The 17,251-nt window shown below is 63.7% G+C and overlaps 1 protein-coding gene across 3 annotated transcripts in view; it reads left to right on the forward strand.

Annotated features, from left to right (window-relative positions):
* Positions 1-17,251, forward strand: part of SHANK3 (SH3 and multiple ankyrin repeat domains 3) — a 393,528-nt gene that overhangs the window by 115,680 nt on the left and 260,597 nt on the right. For all 3 annotated transcript variants that reach the window (XM_082076373.1, XM_082076372.1, XM_082076371.1), the window contains exon 12: positions 15,048-15,375. In XM_082076373.1, the coding sequence (XP_081932499.1) occupies positions 15,048-15,375 (328 nt within the window). The remainder of the gene's footprint in view (positions 1-15,047; positions 15,376-17,251) is intronic.

Genomic DNA, 17,251 nt, shown 5'->3' on the forward strand with positions numbered 1-17,251 from the left:
TTGTGTTCTTGGTTGGAGCAGAGAGGCTGGGTTGTGAGGCCTTGTCGGTGCCCCCACAGCCGCGCTGGGGCCCGTCCGGCCCTGGCTGCTCCGCGCAGCCGCTGCTGCTCTGTCTGCACGGATTCTGGGGGCGGCGGGGCAGCGCGCCAGGGTGCTGCTGCTCCTGTCCCCAGGGCGCTGCTCCTCCTGTCCCCAGGGTGCTGCTCCTCCTGTCCCCAGGGGCTGCTCCTCCTGTCCCCAGGGGATGCTCCTCCTGTCCCCGCTTGTCCGAGGGCCCTTCCAGCCGCTCCGCAGGGATGCGCTCGGACCCCAGTGACCGTGGGCCTGTGCAGGGGTGACCTCACTGGAGAAATCTGATCCTCTGTGTCATGACTTTGAAAGATTCTCTCAAAAAGCTGGTGATGGAACAATAAATTTTTAAGGCCAGAGTGGCCAGTGTTGCAAACTTGTGCTGAGAGCAGTAAAGCTCGCGCGAGTCTGGATGAACATTCTGGTAAGAGCTCTTGCCCAGCATACAAATCTGTGCGTGACACTGACTGTCACCTTGGCAAACCACAAATAGCTTCCATTTCATTATTTTCTTGATATAGATCAGGTTGACCGGCTTCTGAACCATCACATGGCTTTATTTTGAACATTCACTGTTTCTAACATTATTTTTAGAAGTGTGGGCTGAATTTAGATGCATTTTTCCCTAATATCCTGTGGCTGAACAGACGATGGTGCCGTTTGCCGGGGCCGATAGCTCTGGTTATTTCAGTTCTCGTGCTCGCCGCGCTGAGCTCGGAGCCCGTTCTCCGCTGTTTTGTGTCAGGACTCGGGTCGGTTCGGTGTCGCTGCCGTTGGAGGAGCAGCCCTGTGTTGTACGACCTCTGCTCGTGTTTCCCAGGCGCTTCATCTCCCATCAGGCTGTGGTGGAGCATCCTGAGATGATCCTGTCTCAACAAACGCCTGAGATTTCAGTGTGTTCGTGCCCTTTCTTGTGTGTTGTAGAATCACAGATGGTTTGGGCTGAAGGACCTTCCAGCCCCCCAGCCCCCTGCCATGACAGGGACATCTTCAGCAGCTCAGGGTGCTCAGAGCCCGTCCAGCCTGGCCTGGGATGTCTCAGGGATGGTTCAGCCACCCCCTCTCTGGGAACCCGGGCCAGGCTCTCACCACCCTCAGTGTACAGACGTTCCTTACTCATGTCAGTTTTAACGTGCCACCCTCACCACAGCGGTTTGACCCACGTCGTCGCCCCCGCCGCTGTGTCACCTCCGCTTGTACTGCCAATGACCTGTATCTTTTCTAAGCCATCGATAAATACAGAAATATAACTACTCCTGTACCAAGAACTGACACAGCGGGTAAGACTGGAAATATTGCCAGCTGTTGTTCTCCATTAACAGTTCTTACCGGGGCTGTTGAAACGTGCTCCGGTACGTTGTCCACCGTCAGAACAGCAGAGGGCCGGCAGTCTCACCCAGCCTGTGATGTCAGCCGTTATTTTTGTCAGTGAGATCTGAGCTCTCAGAGCCATCCTGGCTGATAGAAATTAAACTCTCATCGCTTGTTATTAATTGCGAAGTGTCCTGTTCCGTGTTTCCAGGCTTTCCCGGCAGTGACACGAAGCTCCACCTGCTCGTTGGAATGTCACCACCGCCAGCGGCTCACGCCGTCCTCGGGCTGGGGGGGAGGGTTAAACGCTCTGCTTTGGTCTTGGCTGCGTTTTTTGCCGGTGCAGAGGTGTGCGTAGGGATTACTGACAAAGATCAGAAATACGCGTTAGATTTCTCTGATTTTCTGCCATCACTGTTGATTCGTGTGCCGCCCGTACCGGGTCCGAGCAGTCGCCAGGATTTCCCTGGGGTGGCGATGGCTGGCGGTCCCGGCAGAACCACCGTGTGCCGAGCGAGCAGGGCGAGGAGGAGCGGACACGCGTGCCCGGCTCTCACCGTGGCTGTTCCCGGCGCTGGGGTGGCGATGGCCTGGCAGTCCTGGCAGAACCGCCGTGTGCCGAGCGAGCAGGGTGAGGAGGAGCGGACACGCGTGCCCGGCTCTCACGTGGCAGTTCCCGGCGCTGGGGTGGCGATGGCTGGCGGTCCCACAGAGCCGCCGTGTGCCGAACAGGCAGGGTGAGGAGGAGCGGACACGCGTGCCCGGCTCTCACGTGGCAGTTCCCGGCGCTGGGGTGGCGATGGCTGGCGGTCCCACAGAGCCGCCGTGTGCCGAGCGAGCAGGGCGAGGAGGAGCGGACACGCGTGCCCGGCTCTCACGTGGCGGTTCCCAGCGCTGGGGTGGCGATGGCTGGCGGTCCCACAGAACCGCCACATGCTGAATGAACAGGGTGAGGAGGAGCGGACACGCGTGCCCGGCTCTCACGTGGCAGTTCCCGGCGCTGGGTGGCTCGGGCTGGTGGATCCGTGAGGAGGGAGAGGCTGCAGTCTCGTGTTGCAGCTCCGCGCTGCCAGCGCGGCTCGGAATCGCGTGTAGGGGAAATGAGCGAGTTTGGTTAACTCGTGGTTTTGGAGGGCTCAATGTAGGTTTTGCAAATGCCAGTAAGATCTGAAGGGCTGGCACTGAGCAGGATGGGCAGAGAGACCCTCGCTCAGGGGACAGGGGGGACAGGAGGGTGACAGACCCTCATTCAGGTGACAGGGAGGGGACAGGAGGGACAGGAGGGTGACAGACCCTCGCTCAGGGGACAGGTGGGACAGGTGGGACAGGAGGGTGACAGACCCTCACTCAGGTGACAGGGAGGGGACAGGAGGGTGACAGACCCTCATTCAGGTGACAGGGAGGGGACAGGTGGGACAGGAGGGTGACAGACCCTCGCTCAGGTGACGGGTGGGACAGGAGGGTGACAGACCCTCGCTCAGGTGACAGGGAGAGGACAGGAGGGTGACAGACCCTCGCTGGGGTGACAGGGAGGGACAGGAGGGTGACAGACCCTCGCTGGGGTGACAGGGAGGGACAGGAGGGACAGGAGGGTGACAGACCCTCGCTGGGGTGACAGGGAGGGACAGGAGGGGGGGCCCCGAGGGACAGGCCAGGGCCACCGTGTCACAGCTGAGCGGCGGATGGAGGGGGCCGGAGAAATGGTTGGAGAGTGACTTTTTCAATTAAGAAGCTGCCATGAGGCTGCGTTTCCTCCCAGTGCCTGGGCAGGCTCCGGGCAGGGGGCTGGCGCTGGGCGGAGCTGCTCTGCCCACCTCGCCCTTTCCTTCGGCTCTCATTGGGGACAGATCGCTGGGGGTCTCTGGAGCAGCCCCCGCAGCCGGAGGAGCCGCCGTCCTGCCCGCTCTGCTCTGTAATTTTCCACTATTAAAATGTAAATGTGGCCTCTCAGCTTGGAGCTGCGGAGACATTTGCACTCCGCGTGCTTTTGCTCTTTTACATGAATATTTAACACTGAGCCGGCACATCTAAATAACCGCTGAGCGTTGATTACACTGTGGCTCATTAGGCGGCTCTGGGTTGCTGGAGCGCGTCGCGGTGCCGCGCGGTGCGGGGGCCGCGGTGTCCCCGGGGAGCCCCGGCTGGGGCCTGCGCTGCCGGGCCGGCGCAGCGACGGCGATTCTGGGCCGGGGCCGCGCGTTCCCCGCACGGGGCAGCAGCAAAGCGGGCAGCGCCGGGAGCGCCGGGGCTCGCTGTGCCGCTCCGAGCTGCGCTGTCATGGTAACCAAAGTGATTCACTTCGCTGGGAGAAACCCAGTAAACATACTTTGATTAAACTCTTGAGAAGGTATAGAAAAGAATCTTCAAAGCTGATTGTATGAACTGCACAAAGTATTTTTTCTTTATTGCTTTCCCTTGCCTCCCTTCCCCAGGGGGGATGGGATCTGGGGGTGGGCAGAGGAGACCCGTGTCCCAGCTGGCTGGCTGGCGGCAGCCTGGAGCTGTCCTGGTTGGGGTCCCTGGTGTCTGCAGCTCAGGCGCGGTGCTTTATTGTGGTTGTTACGGGTTTCAGGCAGGTTTGGAGCAGGAGGAGCTGGCGGTGCAGCGCGTGGGGCGGCTGACGCGGCCCTGGACTCGTGCGGTGTTTCGGGGCGGCTGACGCAGCCCTGGACTCGTGCGGTGTTTCGGGGCGGCTGACACGCGGCCCTGGACTCGTGCGGTGTTTCGGGGTGTCTGACGCAGCCCTGGACTCGTGCGGTGTTTCGGGGCGGCTGACGCAGCCCTGGACTCGTGCGGTGTTTCGGGGCGACTGACGCAGCCCTGGACTCGTGCGGTGTTTCGGGCGTGACGGCTGCCGGAGCTGCCCTGAGCCTCCGCTGAGGGAACACGCGCCAGACCCGGGCAGATCCGCCCTTCCCTCACAGGCCGGTGCCGGGAGCGAGCGGCCCGTGCGGAGCCCGAGTCCCCATGCTGGGTTCGGCCTGTCAGACACTGCTGGGCAGCGGCTCCTCGGGCCGGGTCTGAGGCCTCTTCATGCCCCCCCATCCCCAGTCTGGGACTGCGGAAGAGGAGCCGTGTCCTGGACGGGTCTCTGCTCCCCAGCCTGTGGGGGACGGTGGCCGTGTCCCCCGCCGTGTCCCCCGCCGTGTCCCCTGCCTGCTCTGGGCTCTGGCCAGGGACTGCACTCCCTGGGGACACACACACGCTCCCTGGGGACACACACGCTCCCTGAGCCTTGTTCCCAAACCTCTCAAGTGCCTCTCGAGTGTCCTGAGCACACGGAGAGCCAGCCAGGGCTGCTGTGTCTGCTTTCACCTGTTGGGGCTCCCTCGAACACCCCGCTGTGGCTGTCCCTGTGGCTCTGTCCTCACTGGCGCTGCCCGTCCCCTCCTGTCCCTGTGGGGACAGTGTCCTGGAGCGATGTCCCAGCTGCAGGCCCTCTCCAGCGCTCTCCTCCAGCTGCCTTCTGGCCCGGTGTGATTTCAGTCCTTCAGGCTGCTGTGACAGTGGGTGATGCAGGGCAGGTCCTGTCTCGGTGACGCGCTGGGGCTCGCACAGAGCGTGAACGGGGAGAGTGGCCTGAAGGAACCTCGCTCAATGTCCTTCTGACCAGAAGAGCACTCAGCGCCCTGTAAGGCCAAGGGCGACCTCATTTTTGGCTGTGGTGCTGGAGGGTTTGACCTCGGCGCCAGTGGGGCGGTGGCACCGTGGTGTCCTCGCTGGCACGGCGCTGGGGCTGAGTGCCGGCCCGGCCACAGGACAGTGTGGGCAGCGGTGGGGGCTCCTCCCGTGTTCCTAAGACTTTAAATGGGGCTGGGATTGCTGCACGTTCTGGAGCCCTGGAGGTAGCTGCACCGCACAGGGCGGTGTGAGCACGCGGCGGGCTGCGCGCCGTTCTGCGCCGGCGCCAGGGCCCGCGGCAGCCGCGGTCACCGCAGCGCTCCTGCCCTGGAGCAGCTCTGCTCCCCGGCCTCGGAACAGCAGAGTTACTGCAAGACTGTGGCTGTTGGACACACGGTGCTCCCCAGCGGGAGGAGCGAACAGCAAATCACGCGTTCGGGCTGTCGGTCCCTCGTTTGCCTCTCCCAGGAGCGGCCAGTTTGGAAACGGCGCTGAGCGGATGCGCGGGGGCTGAGCGCCGAGCCGGGCCCCGCCGTCCTCCTCCGCTGCCCCCTGCGCTGGCCTCGATTCCCGTCTGCTGCAGCCTCGGACCCGCTCCGGTGCCTTTGCTGTCCTTGTCACCGTGCCAAGGGCTGATCTGCTGGACTTGCTTGTGCAAACAGTGCACACGTAGCACCCTTCCGCAGCAGACTGTCTCCACTGGTGTTTCAGGGGCTTGTCAAGGCTTTGCCCCAGCCCTCATCTCATGCAATGTGTGGGTATCTCTCCTGTCCTTTCTGCCATCTGGCTGTGACACAATCTTCTTCTCCACATTTCTGCCATGTGCAACGTTTCGTCTCCCTTGCTGTCTCCGTCTTGTTGTGTATGGCAGCCAAGAACATGGTTGTATCTCTCCAAATCGATCTCACTCCTGTCATGAGAGCAGACGCGGGCTGTGCTGTATCCACATGGCAGAGCTTCCAGCCTGGCTGGACATAAGCCTGTGATTAGATGAGGGTTTGGAAAAGCTGTGGAGCAGCTGGGCAGAGAAGTCGTGTGTTGCTGACGTGAGCAGGGCTGGACCCCTCTGCTCTCCCTCCTCCTGCGGAGCTGCCCGGCGCCTGCTCGTTGGCTTTCCCGGGCACTAGTGTTGTTTCTGCCTCTCTCACCTCTGTGTAGAGCATCTGGTCTCGAGCCGGCTGCCTTCCCGCCGCACTGTGGCCCTGAGCTGGGCAGGGGAGGTTTCCATCACCCCAGCCCTGCACTCGGGCTCCTCGGGCTCCGCTGGTCCCGCTGCTCCCTGCTCTCCCCACCCACCAGCGCAGACTGGGCCGCAGCCGCTGCCGTCGGGACGTGGGCCTGTGCTCGGACACCCGGGAGCTCTGCGATCTAAGCGTGAATCGGCTGGGTCTGCGCTCCCGTGGAAGTGCTGGAAAGCAGGGGTTTCACTCATTTTGGGGGATTTGTGCGAGTCCCTTGCCCAGCAAATGAAATAGCCTGAGTCCCGCCTCGTGTGGCTGCTGCGCTGGGACCAGAGTAGAGTGGCACAGATGGTGCAGGCGCATCCTGCCCGTCGGGAGGCTGCCTTTGCACTCAGCCCTGAGGGGTTAAGGGCACGGACTGTCAGTGAGGGTGAGCCAAGACATCCTTTGTCTTGGCGAGGCACTTACATTTACAGTTAGTGTCTGTTGTGCACGCCTTTAACTTTCCGTTTAATTGGCTTATGCCAGCTGTCCACACGCTCCAAGTTATCTTACAATTGCTCTACTTAACCTTCCACGCGCTCTAGCAGTTTGGCTAGCGCATTGTAAATATCTTTTCTTGTACAAAAACATTCTGCTTTCTCATTCTGTTTTGATCAAGGTCGTTCCCGTAACTCAAGATGACCGTCTGTAGGATGCTCCACCTAACACCATCCTCTTAATGTGCTTCTGGAGTTAAATGCTCGGGAAACTTTGGCTTTACAACGCATTATGTGACCTGGACCCCTTCTCGTTCACTCCCGTAAACGCTGTGTTGTGCTTCAGGGGCTCTCGCCATGATGACGGGCGATCAGTGAGGAGCAGGGTGGTCCCGGGCCCCTCTGCTCCTGCTCCCCATGGGAGGCTGGCGCAGAGGTTGTGTTCTCCTTTGGCTTTAAGCCGGGCACTGTAATTCTGGTGTTGAGAGGGAGCTCTTGGAATACATAGAATGATGAGTGCTCTTGTGTAGGGTGTGGAAGTGGGTGACCAGGCTAAATTAAAGCACTTGCCCTGACCTGTGTTGAGAATGATAGCGTACCTGCTCTCAGCAGCGGGTCCTTGCTCGAGTGTCCGTGTCTCCCTGCTGCGGGCAGCGCTCTGGGAGCTGTGCTCGAGTGTCCGTGTCTCACTGCTGCGGGCAGCGCTCTGGGAGCTGTGCTCGAGTGTCCGTGTCTCACTGCTGCGGGCAGCGCTCTGGGAGCTGTGCTCGAGTGTCCGTGTCTCACTGCTGCGGGCAGCGCTCTGGGAGCTGTGCTCGAGTGTCCGTGTCCCGCTGCTGCGGGCAGCGCTGGCCGGGAGCTGTGCTCGAGTGTCCGTGTCCCGCTGCTGCGGGCAGCGCTCTGGGAGCTGTGCTCAAGTGTCCGTGTCTCACTGCTGTGGGCAGTGCTCTGGGAGCTGTGCTCGAGTGTCCGTGTCTCACTGCTGCGGGCAGCGCTCTGGGAGCTGTGCTCGAGTGTCCGTGTCTCACTGCTGCGGGCAGTGCTCTGGGAGCTGTGCTCGAGTGTCCGTGTCTCGCTGCTGCGGGCAGCGCTCTGGGAGCTGTGCTCGAGTGTCCGTGTCTCACTGCTGCGGGCAGCGCTCTGGGAGCTGTGCTCGAGTGTCCGTGTCTCACTGCTGCGGGCAGCGCTCCGGGAGCTGTGCTCGAGTGTCCGTGTCTCACTGCTGCGGGCAGCGCTCTGGGAGCTGTGCTCGAGTGTCCGTGTCTCACTGCTGCGGGCAGCGCTCTGGGAGCTGTGCTCGAGCGTCCCTGTCTCACTGCTGCGGGCAGCGCTCTGGGAGCTGTGCTCGAGTGTCCGTGTCTCACTGCTGCGGGCAGCGCTCTGGGAGCTGTGCTCGAGTGTCCGTGTCTCACTGCTGCGGGCAGCGCTCTGGGAGCTGTGCTCGAGTGTCCGTGTCTCCCTGCTGCGGGCAGCGCTCTGGGAGCTGTGCTCGAGTGTCCGTGTCTCACTGCTGCGGGCAGCGCTCTGGGAGCTGTGCTCGAGTGTCCGTGTCCCGCTGCTGCAGGCAGCGCTCACTGGGAGCTGTGCTCGAGTGTCCGTGTCTCACTGCTGCGGGCAGCGCTCTGGGAGCTGTGCTCGAGTGTCCGTGTCTCACTGCTGCGGGCAGCGCTCTGGGAGCTGTGCTCGAGTGTCCGTGTCTCGCTGCTGCGGGCAGCGCTCTGGGAGCTGTGCTCGAGTGTCCGTGTCTCGCTGCTGCGGGCAGCGCTCTGGGAGCTGTGCTCAAGTGTCCGTGTCTCACTGCTGCGGGCAGCGCTCTGGGAGCTGTGCTCGAGTGTCCGTGTCTCGCTGCTGCGGGCAGCGCTCTGGGAGCTGTGCTCGAGTGTCCGTGTCTCACTGCTGCGGGCAGTGCTCTGGGAGCTGTGCTCGAGTGTCCGTGTCTCACTGCTGCGGGCAGCGCTCTGGGAGCTGTGCTCGAGTGTCCGTGTCCCGCTGCTGCGGGCAGCGCTCTGGGAGCTGTGCTTGAGTGTCCGTGTCTCACTGCTGCGGGCAGCGCTCTGGGAGCTGTGCTCGAGTGTCCGTGTCTCACTGCTGCGGGCAGCGCTCCGGGAGCTGTGCTCGAGTGTCCGTGTCTCACTGCTGCGGGCAGCGCTCTGGGAGCTGTGCTCGAGTGTCCGTGTCCCGCTGCTGCGGGCAGCGCTCTGGGAGCTGTGCTCGAGTGTCCGTGTCTCACTGCTGCGGGCAGCGCTCTGGGAGCTGTGCTTGAGTGTCCGTGTCTCACTGCTGCGGGCAGCGCTCTGGGAGCTGTGCTCGAGTGTCCGTGTCCCGCTGCTGCGGGCAGCGCTGGCCGGGAGCTGTGCTCGAGTGTCCGTGTCTCACTGCTGCGGGCAGCGCTCCGGGAGCTGTGCTCGAGTGTCCGTGTCTCCCTGCTGCGGGCAGCGCTCTGGGAGCTGTGCTCGAGTGTCCGTGTCTCCCTGCTGCGGGCAGCGCTCTGGGAGCTGTGCTCGAGTGTCCGTGTCTCACTGCTGCGGGCAGCGCTCTGGGAGCTGTGCTCGAGTGTCCGTGTCCCGCTGCTGCAGGCAGCGCTCACTGGGAGCTGTGCTCGAGTGTCCGTGTCTCACTGCTGCGGGCAGCGCTCTGGGAGCTGTGCTCGAGTGTCCGTGTCTCGCTGCTGCGGGCAGCGCTCTGGGAGCTGTGCTCGAGTGTCCGTGTCTCGCTGCTGCGGGCAGCGCTCTGGGAGCTGTGCTCGAGTGTCCGTGTCTCACTGCTGCGGGCAGCGCTCTGGGAGCTGTGCTCGAGTGTCCGTGTCTCACTGCTGCGGGCAGCGCTCTGGGAGCTGTGCTCGAGTGTCCGTGTCTCCCTGCTGCGGGCAGCGCTCTGGGAGCTGTGCTCGAGTGTCCGTGTCCCGCTGCTGCGGGCAGCGCTCTGGGAGCTGTGCTCGAGTGTCCGTGTCTCCCTGCTGCGGGCAGCGCTCTGGGAGCTGTGCTCGAGTGTCCGTGTCTCACTGCTGCGGGCAGCGCTCACCGGGAGCTGTGCTCGAGTGTCCGTGTCTCACTGCTGCGGGCAGCGCTCTGGGAGCTGTGCTCGAGTGTCCGTGTCTCACTGCTGCGGGCAGCGCTCACCGGGAGCTGTGCTCGAGTGTCCGTGTCTCACTGCTGCGGGCAGCGCTCTGGGAGCTGTGCTCGAGTGTCCGTGTCTCACTGCTGCGGGCAGCGCTCTGGGAGCTGTGCTCGAGTGTCTGTGTCCCGCTGCTGCGGGCAGCGCTCTGGGAGCTGTGCTCGAGTGTCCGTGTCTCGCTGCTGCGGGCAGCGCTCTGGGAGCTGTGCTCGAGTGTCCGTGTCTCACTGCTGCGGGCAGCGCTCTGGGAGCTGTGCTCGAGTGTCCGTGTCTCCCTGCTGCGGGCAGCGCTCTGGGAGCTGTGCTCGAGTGTCTGTGTCTCACTGCTGCGGGCAGCGCTCACCGGGAGCTGTGCTCGAGTGTCCGTGTCTCACTGCTGCGGGCAGCGCTCTGGGAGCTGTGCTCGAGTGTCTGTGTCTCACTGCTGCGGGCAGCGCTCACCGGGAGCTGTGCTCGAGTGTCCGTGTCTCACTGCTGCGGGCAGCGCTCTGGGAGCTGTGCTCGAGTGTCCGTGTCTCACTGCTGCGGGCAGCGCTCACCGGGAGCTGTGCTCGAGTGTCCGTGTCTCACTGCTGCGGGCAGCGCTCACCGGGAGCTGTGCTCGAGTGTCCGTGTCTCACTGCTGCGGGCAGCGCTCACCGGGAGCTGTGCTCGAGTGTCCGTGTCTCACTGCTGCGGGCAGCGCTCACCGGGAGCTGTGCTCGAGTGTCCGTGTCTCACTGCTGCGGGCAGCGCTCTGGGAGCTGTGCTCGAGTGTCTGTGTCTCACTGCTGCGGGCAGCGCTCACCGGGAGCTGTGCTCGAGTGTCCGTGTCTCACTGCTGCGGGCAGCGCTCTGGGAGCTGTGCTCGAGTGTCTGTGTCTCACTGCTGCGGGCAGCGCTCTGGGAGCTGTGCTCGAGTGTCCGTGTCTCACTGCTGCGGGCAGCGCTCTGGGAGCTGTGCTCGAGTGTCCGTGTCTCACTGCTGCGGGCAGCGCTCTGGGAGCTGTGCTCGAGTGTCCGTGTCTCACTGCTGCGGGCAGCGCTCTGGGAGCTGTGCTCGAGTGTCCGTGTCTCACTGCTGCGGGCAGCGCTCTGGGAGCTGTGCCGCGCTCTCTGGGATCTGTGCCGCGCTCACCGGGAGCTGTGCCACGCTCTCTGGGATCTGTGCCGCGCTCACCGGGAGCTGTGCCGCGCTCTCTGGGAGCTGTGCCGCGCTCTCCGGGAGCTGTGCCGCGCTCTCTGGGATCTGTGCCGCGCTCACCGGGAGCTGTGCCACGCTCTCTGGGATCTGTGCCGCGCTCACCGGGAGCTGTGCCGCGCTCTCTGGGAGCTGTGCCGCGCTCTCTGGGATCTGTGCCGCGCTCTCTGGGATCTGTGCTGCGCTCACCGGGAGCTGTGCCGCGCTCTCTGGGAGCCGTGCCGCGCTCACCGGGAGCTGTGCCGCGCTCACCGGGAGCTGTGCCGCGCTCTCTGGGAGCTGTGCCGCGCTCTCTGGGATCTGTGCCGTGCTCACCAGGAGCTGTGCCGCGCTCCCGCCCTGTCTCCCGTTGCGCGGGCTGTGCCGCGGGGCCGGCGGGACCGGACGGGCTGCGGCTGCTCTGTGCAGCTGAACCAGTGGGAGCAGACGGGCCCTGCACAGGCTGAAGGATCTCCTGCCCTTGCTGCTTGCTTCCTGCTCTGCTCCTCTGCGGTTCCTCTCTTTTCCAGCCCACGCTGGACGGGGCTCTGAGCTGGGTGGGGGTGGGTTGGATGGACTCTGGGGTCCCTTCCAACCCAAACCAGTCTGTGCTTCTGTTCTTTTTCCCCTGTCATTTGTCAGGTTGGTAAAAGCAGTTCACCAGTGGGGTTGTTTTACAGTAACCTTGCACTCCATCAGTTCAACATACAGTTGTGATTTTTTTTCTAAACAATTAATATCAAGGAACTAATGATTCATTTATAAAGCACACTAAAGTGAGCCCAGGCCATGTCCTGCTCTCTGAAGTTTTCATTACTACACTTTCATTTCTTCCTTCCTTGGTTGAAGTCGGGACCAGCGACGCTGAGCCCAGTCGCACGTGGAGGAGCGATGAGCCCAGCCCCTCAGCATGAGCCTGGCTCCAGCTCTGGCTTTACTGGCCGTGTTTGCCTCCTGGTAGCCAGGCCGTGCCGGCAGGGCCGCGGGTCAGGTCTGTGCGGAGCGGGGAGCGCGCTGGCTTGGCAGATGTTTCTAGATCTTGAACTTTTTCTTGCTGAATATTTTCAGGCCACTGACTTTGGTGCTTTTTTCATTAGGCAGCATTTGGCACTTTTACTAAAAGTGGTTCTATACTTTTTTCCAAGAACTTAAAGTTCCTAACCTCCTTGGTTTGCAAACAGCTCTTTGACACTTGCAGGAAACTTCCTTGTGTTTCCAGCAGCTATTTCCAGTTCTTGGCCGTTTTCGGGTCGGTGCCGTGACTTGCCTCCGTTCCACGCTGCTTCTCTGTCTTTTTGAAGCGGTTTTCTATGAGAAGTGCTGTAGCACAAAGTGAAAGGTCTCGTGGAGACGTGTTGTGTTTGCGGGTGACAGCTGGGCCGGGCCGGCAGTCCTGCCCCGGCCGCTCGGTGTTGCCTGTGGAGCGGCTGTAGGCGGCCGGACCGGAGCTCGCGGCTGCGCGTGGCGTGTGCCAGACAGGCCGTACGTCGGTGTCCTGCGGTCCTGCCAGGGCCCGGCCTGGATCCGCGGCGCGTTTCACCCCGGCACCGCGGCACAGCGCAGCCTGGCTCTGCGTCCTTCGCTCCGACGCCTCCTCCTGCCCGTGGTCTCTGGGTGACGTTCTGCCCGGTGCTGGTGCCGGGTGGCCGGGGCGCGGGCGGCGCTGCGGCTGGGGGGCTGGGAGCCGGACCGAGCCGCCGCGGGGGGCGCGGGCGCTGCCGGCAGAAATTCCCCCATCACTTGGTTGAAACTCATCGGAGAACAAATGCATTGCGTTGCTATGACAACGGGAGGATTTACAGCAACTTGAAACTCTTGTAGTTTGAACCTAAAATATTCCTTGGAAAAATATTCTGCGTGTGGCTGTGCCGCGCAGCCGGGAGGGCCCTGGCGGTGGGTCCAGGGTGAGCGGGCCTGAGGCCTCGCTCGGCGCCGGGCACGGTCCTGCCCGGACCCGCGGCTGCGCCCTCGGCGGCGGCACCGGAGTGTACCCGGGCTCACGTGCATCGCTGACACTTCTGTGGGAGGGGTGGTGAGGAAGGGTGAAGCCAGGGCGCTCTGGATGTGGTGTGGAAGGGTGAAGCCAGGGCGGTCTGGATGTGGTGTGGAAGGGTGAAGCCAGGGCGCTCTGGATGTGGTGTGGAAGGGTGAAGCCAGGGCGGTCTGGATGTGGTGGGGAAGGGTGAAGCCAGGGCGCTCTGGATGTGGTGGTGTGGAAGGGTGAAGCCAGGGCGCTCTGGATGTGGTGGGGAAGGGTGAAGCCAGGGCGCTCTGGATGTGGTGGTGTGGAAGGGTGAAGCCAGGGCGGTCTGGATGTGGTGGGGAAGGGTGAAGCCAGGGCGCTCTGGATGTGGTGTGGAAGGGTGAAGCCAGGGCGCTCTGGATGTGGTGTGGAAGGGTGAACCAGGGCGCTCTGGATGTGGTGGGGAAGGGTGAAGCCAGGGCGCTCTGGATGTGGTGGTGTGGAAGGGTGAAGCCAGGGCGGTCTGGATGTGGTGGTGTGGAAGGGTGAACCAGGGCGCTCTGGATGTGGTGTGGAAGGGTGAACCAGGGCGCTCTGGATGTGGTGGGGAAGGGTGAAGCCAGGGCGGTCTGGATGTGGTGGTGTGGAAGGGTGAAGCCAGGGCGCTCTGGATGTGGTGTGGAAGGGTGAAGCCAGGGCGCTCTGGATGTGGTGGGGAAGGGTGAAGCCAGGGCGCTCTGGATGTGGTGGTGTGGAAGGGTGAAGCCAGGGCGCTCTGGATGTGGTGGGGAAGGGTGAAGCCAGGGCGGTCTGGATGTGGTGGTGTGGAAGGGTGAAGCCAGGGCGCTCTGGATGTGGTGGGGAAGGGTGAAGCCAGGGCGGTCTGGATGTGGTGGGGAAGGGTGAAGCCAGGGCGCTCTGGATGTGGTGTGGAAGGGTGAAGCCAGGGCGCTCTGGATGTGGTGGGGAAGGGTGAACCAGGGCGGTCTGGATGTGGTGGGGAAGGGTGAACCAGGGCGCTCTGGATGTGGTGTGGAAGGGTGAACCAGGGCGCTCTGGATGTGGTGTGGAAGGGTGAACCAGGGCGCTCTGGATGTGGTGGGGAAGGGTGAAGCCAGGGCGCTCTGGATGTGGTGGTGTGGAAGGGTGAAGCCAGGGCGGTCTGGATGTGGTGTGGAAGGGTGAAGCCAGGGCGCTCTGGATGTGGTGTGGAAGGGTGAAGCCAGGGCGGTCTGGATGTGGTGGTGTGGAAGGTGTTGTCAGCAGGGTCCCACTGCATTTGCCCCAGAAACCAGCTGGATATTGTCGGCTCTGGACGTTCACACATCAGCCCAACTTTAGGCACATTAAGGTTCAGGATGGAAGTGGATTCATTAAACAAAATTTGGGAAACTCCATCTCTCGTGGCGCGGGGTCTGCGGCGCGGTGGCGGGGCTGCAGGCCCTGTTCCCCGCGGCGCTCGGTCCCCGGTCCCCGTCCCGCTCCCCCGCGGAGCTGCGGCACAGGCAGGACTTTGCGTCTCCAGGGTCCCCGGCGGCCGTGTCCTCGCAGAGCCGCACGGCCAGGCTGGGGTCGGGCAGGGCGGGGAGCAGCTGCTGTTCTATTCTCTGCATTGCGTTCTCCAGGCTTGAACTTGGCACATGCCTGAGGCCATAGCCTTAGGCCTTCCTGCCTCTGAACAGAGCAGGTCATGGCCGTGGATGCTGCCAGTGTCCGTGTCCCATGTGCGCGTTGTCACCTCTGAATGGGGGTGGCAGCTGGAGACGGGCTGGCAGGGCCTCGCTGGTGGCTCTGGGTGCCCTGGCCCACCCAGCTCCCTGCTCTGGGAGCCTCCAAGATGCTTCCCGAGATGCCACCTCCGTACCGTCCCCACGCCGGGCTGGCCGTCCCCACGCCGGGCTGGCCGTCCCCGCGCCGGGCTGGCCGTCCCCGCGCCGGGCTGGCCGTCCCCGCGCCAGGCTGGCTGACCCCACCTGCTCCCGGGCAGTGCAGGGACCGGCGCTGGAGCCCCGGTGCTCCTGCCCTCCAGCCCAGCTCCACATGCTTTCCCGGGCTCCTGCTTTGCTGCCATCCTCCAGCCCGCCATGGCGGCCGACACTGGCTCCGCCGCGTGAGCAGTAGCTAACGCCGCTCTCCCGGCTCTCTTGCAGTGCCTTTCAGAGAAACTCCCAGCTACACGAAGCGGAGACGGATCCTCGGCGCTGGCGGCCTGTCCTCCCCGCGCATGCTGCAGCGCTCGGCCAGCGACAACAACCTGAAGGCGGAGAGCCGGGCGTCCTACTCGCCGGTGCCCTCGCTGCGCAGCCTTCCCCCGCAGCTGCTGGCGCAGATGCAGGAGGCGGCGGCGGGGGACGGCAGCCTGGCCAGCTCCGGCAGCGCCCGCAGCGCCCACAGCCGCTCCCCGTCCCTGCAGCGGGTGCAGGAGGAGAAGGAGGCCGACCTGCCCACGCTCCGGAGGAGCAGCCGCGGCAAGGCCAGGTGAGGCTTGGGGCGGGAGAGCCGGGCTGGCCGGTGCCGCGGGCAGTGGGTCGGCACCACCGGAGCCCCTCCCGGGGCCGGGCAGCGGGTGGGAGTAGGGCGGCCGGCGCAGCCCCTGTCCGTGCCGCAGTGAGCGGGGCGGCCAGCGCAGCCCCTGTCCGTGCCGCAGCGAGCGGGGCGGCCGGCGCAGCCCCTGTCCGTGCCGCAGCGAGCGGGGCGGCCGGCGCAGCCCCTGTCCGTGCCGCAGCGAGCGGGGCGGCCGGCGCAGCCCCTGTCCGTGCCGCAGCGAGCGGGGCGGCCGGCGCAGCCCCTGTCCGTGCCGCAGTGAGCGGGGCGGCCGGCGCAGCCCCTGTCCGTGCCGCAGCGAGCGGGGCGGCCGGGGCCCGGAGCAAGCGCCAAGGGGCTTTTCTCCATCTTGTCCCGGCCCTTGGTCTAGCCTTGCGTCTCAGAAAAAGGGTGAGTACATCAATGGCACGTTGTGCTTGTCGTTGCTATGACAATGAATGCATCGCGAAGACTAATACTTCGAGGTTGCACATTGCAGATAAGCCAACACCCAATGTGTCCCCAGCGACCTGCGGTTATTGGGTTATGGGCGCTCTGTCTGCGGGCCTGGGGTGGCGTCGCTCTGCCGAACCCTTGGCCGCCCTCGCGGTGTGGGGAGCCCTTCCTTGTGCTTCGCGGGGTTTCCGTGGCCGGAGGTGCGGGAGTGACATGGGCCTCGTGTTCCCCCGCTGCTCCCCGTCACTGACCGTGTGCGATGTGAACGTCGGCTCTGACCGCGCTGGCCGCTGCTGGTCCCCGTCCTTGCTCTGCTCTGGGGGTGCCTGCTGCGCCCCTCGGGCGGCAGGGCTGCTGGGACACCTCCATGGCCAAGGGTCCCTTTGGGGACAAGTGCTGTCAGGCTCTGCTTCTGCAGGTCGTGGAGGCGGGGAGCGCTGCTGAGAAACGGGTACCTGAGGAGTTTGAGCTGAGACTGCGTCTGAGCTGTGCTCACTAATGACCGAGAAATGGGTTTGAGCGTTGAAGAACCGTTCGGCAGATGGCAGCTATTTACATTAACTGCATCGCAGAAGCAGCTCTGAGGCCCTTGGAGGCAATCTAAAGAATGTGGGGAGAAGGAAACATGTCAGTGCATTAAAAATAATGAAAATAAATGTAAACCAGGTACTAGAGGGGGAAAAAACCAAACCTCTTGGGTAGCTACTAGGATTCTGAACAGTTTAACTGCGGCAGAGTTGCAGGATGGTCTCTGGCCAGCTGGGTGGATCCTCGGCTCGGTGTGCAGCTGCAGTGCGGCGCAGCGGCGCTGGCTGGCCTGACCCTGCTGGTGGTGAGACGTGGAACAGCCCGATGCCTTGGGCCGGATCAGCGGTGACACCTCTGAGCGGCACCCTGGGCCGGGCGCTGCCAGATCAGAGCGAGTTCAAGGGTTTGGAGATGCAGTGGGAATGATCAGGAATGAGAAAAACCTCTCTGCTTTGAAGAGAGATTTAGGAGAGTGGGACCGTTACCTTAGAGACGAGATGAATAGGAGGAAATATGTTAGAAATATTGAAAATGCTGAATGGCTAATCAGAGGGAAATAGGGAACCTCTGCCTGTTCGATGGCACAAGGAGAAGAGAGCGTGCGATGGAATTAATGGCAGGGGCCCTCAGAACCGCGATGAGCAGTGGTTTCTGCACCCTGCAGCTCGCTCGGGAGCTCAGCGCCTCGGGAGCTCAGTGCCTCGGGAGCTCAGCGCCTCGGGAGCTCAGCGCCTCAGGAGCTCAGCGCCTCGGGAGCCCAGCGCCTCGGGAGCTCAGCGCCTCGGGAGCTCAGCGCCTCGGGAGCCCAGCGCCTCGGGAGCCCAGCGCCTCGGGAGCTCAGCGCCTC

This window comes from Streptopelia decaocto (genome assembly GCF_964273445.1).
Source record: "Streptopelia decaocto genome assembly, chromosome: 1".
In the NCBI taxonomy this organism is placed as follows: Eukaryota; Metazoa; Chordata; class Aves; order Columbiformes; family Columbidae; genus Streptopelia; species Streptopelia decaocto.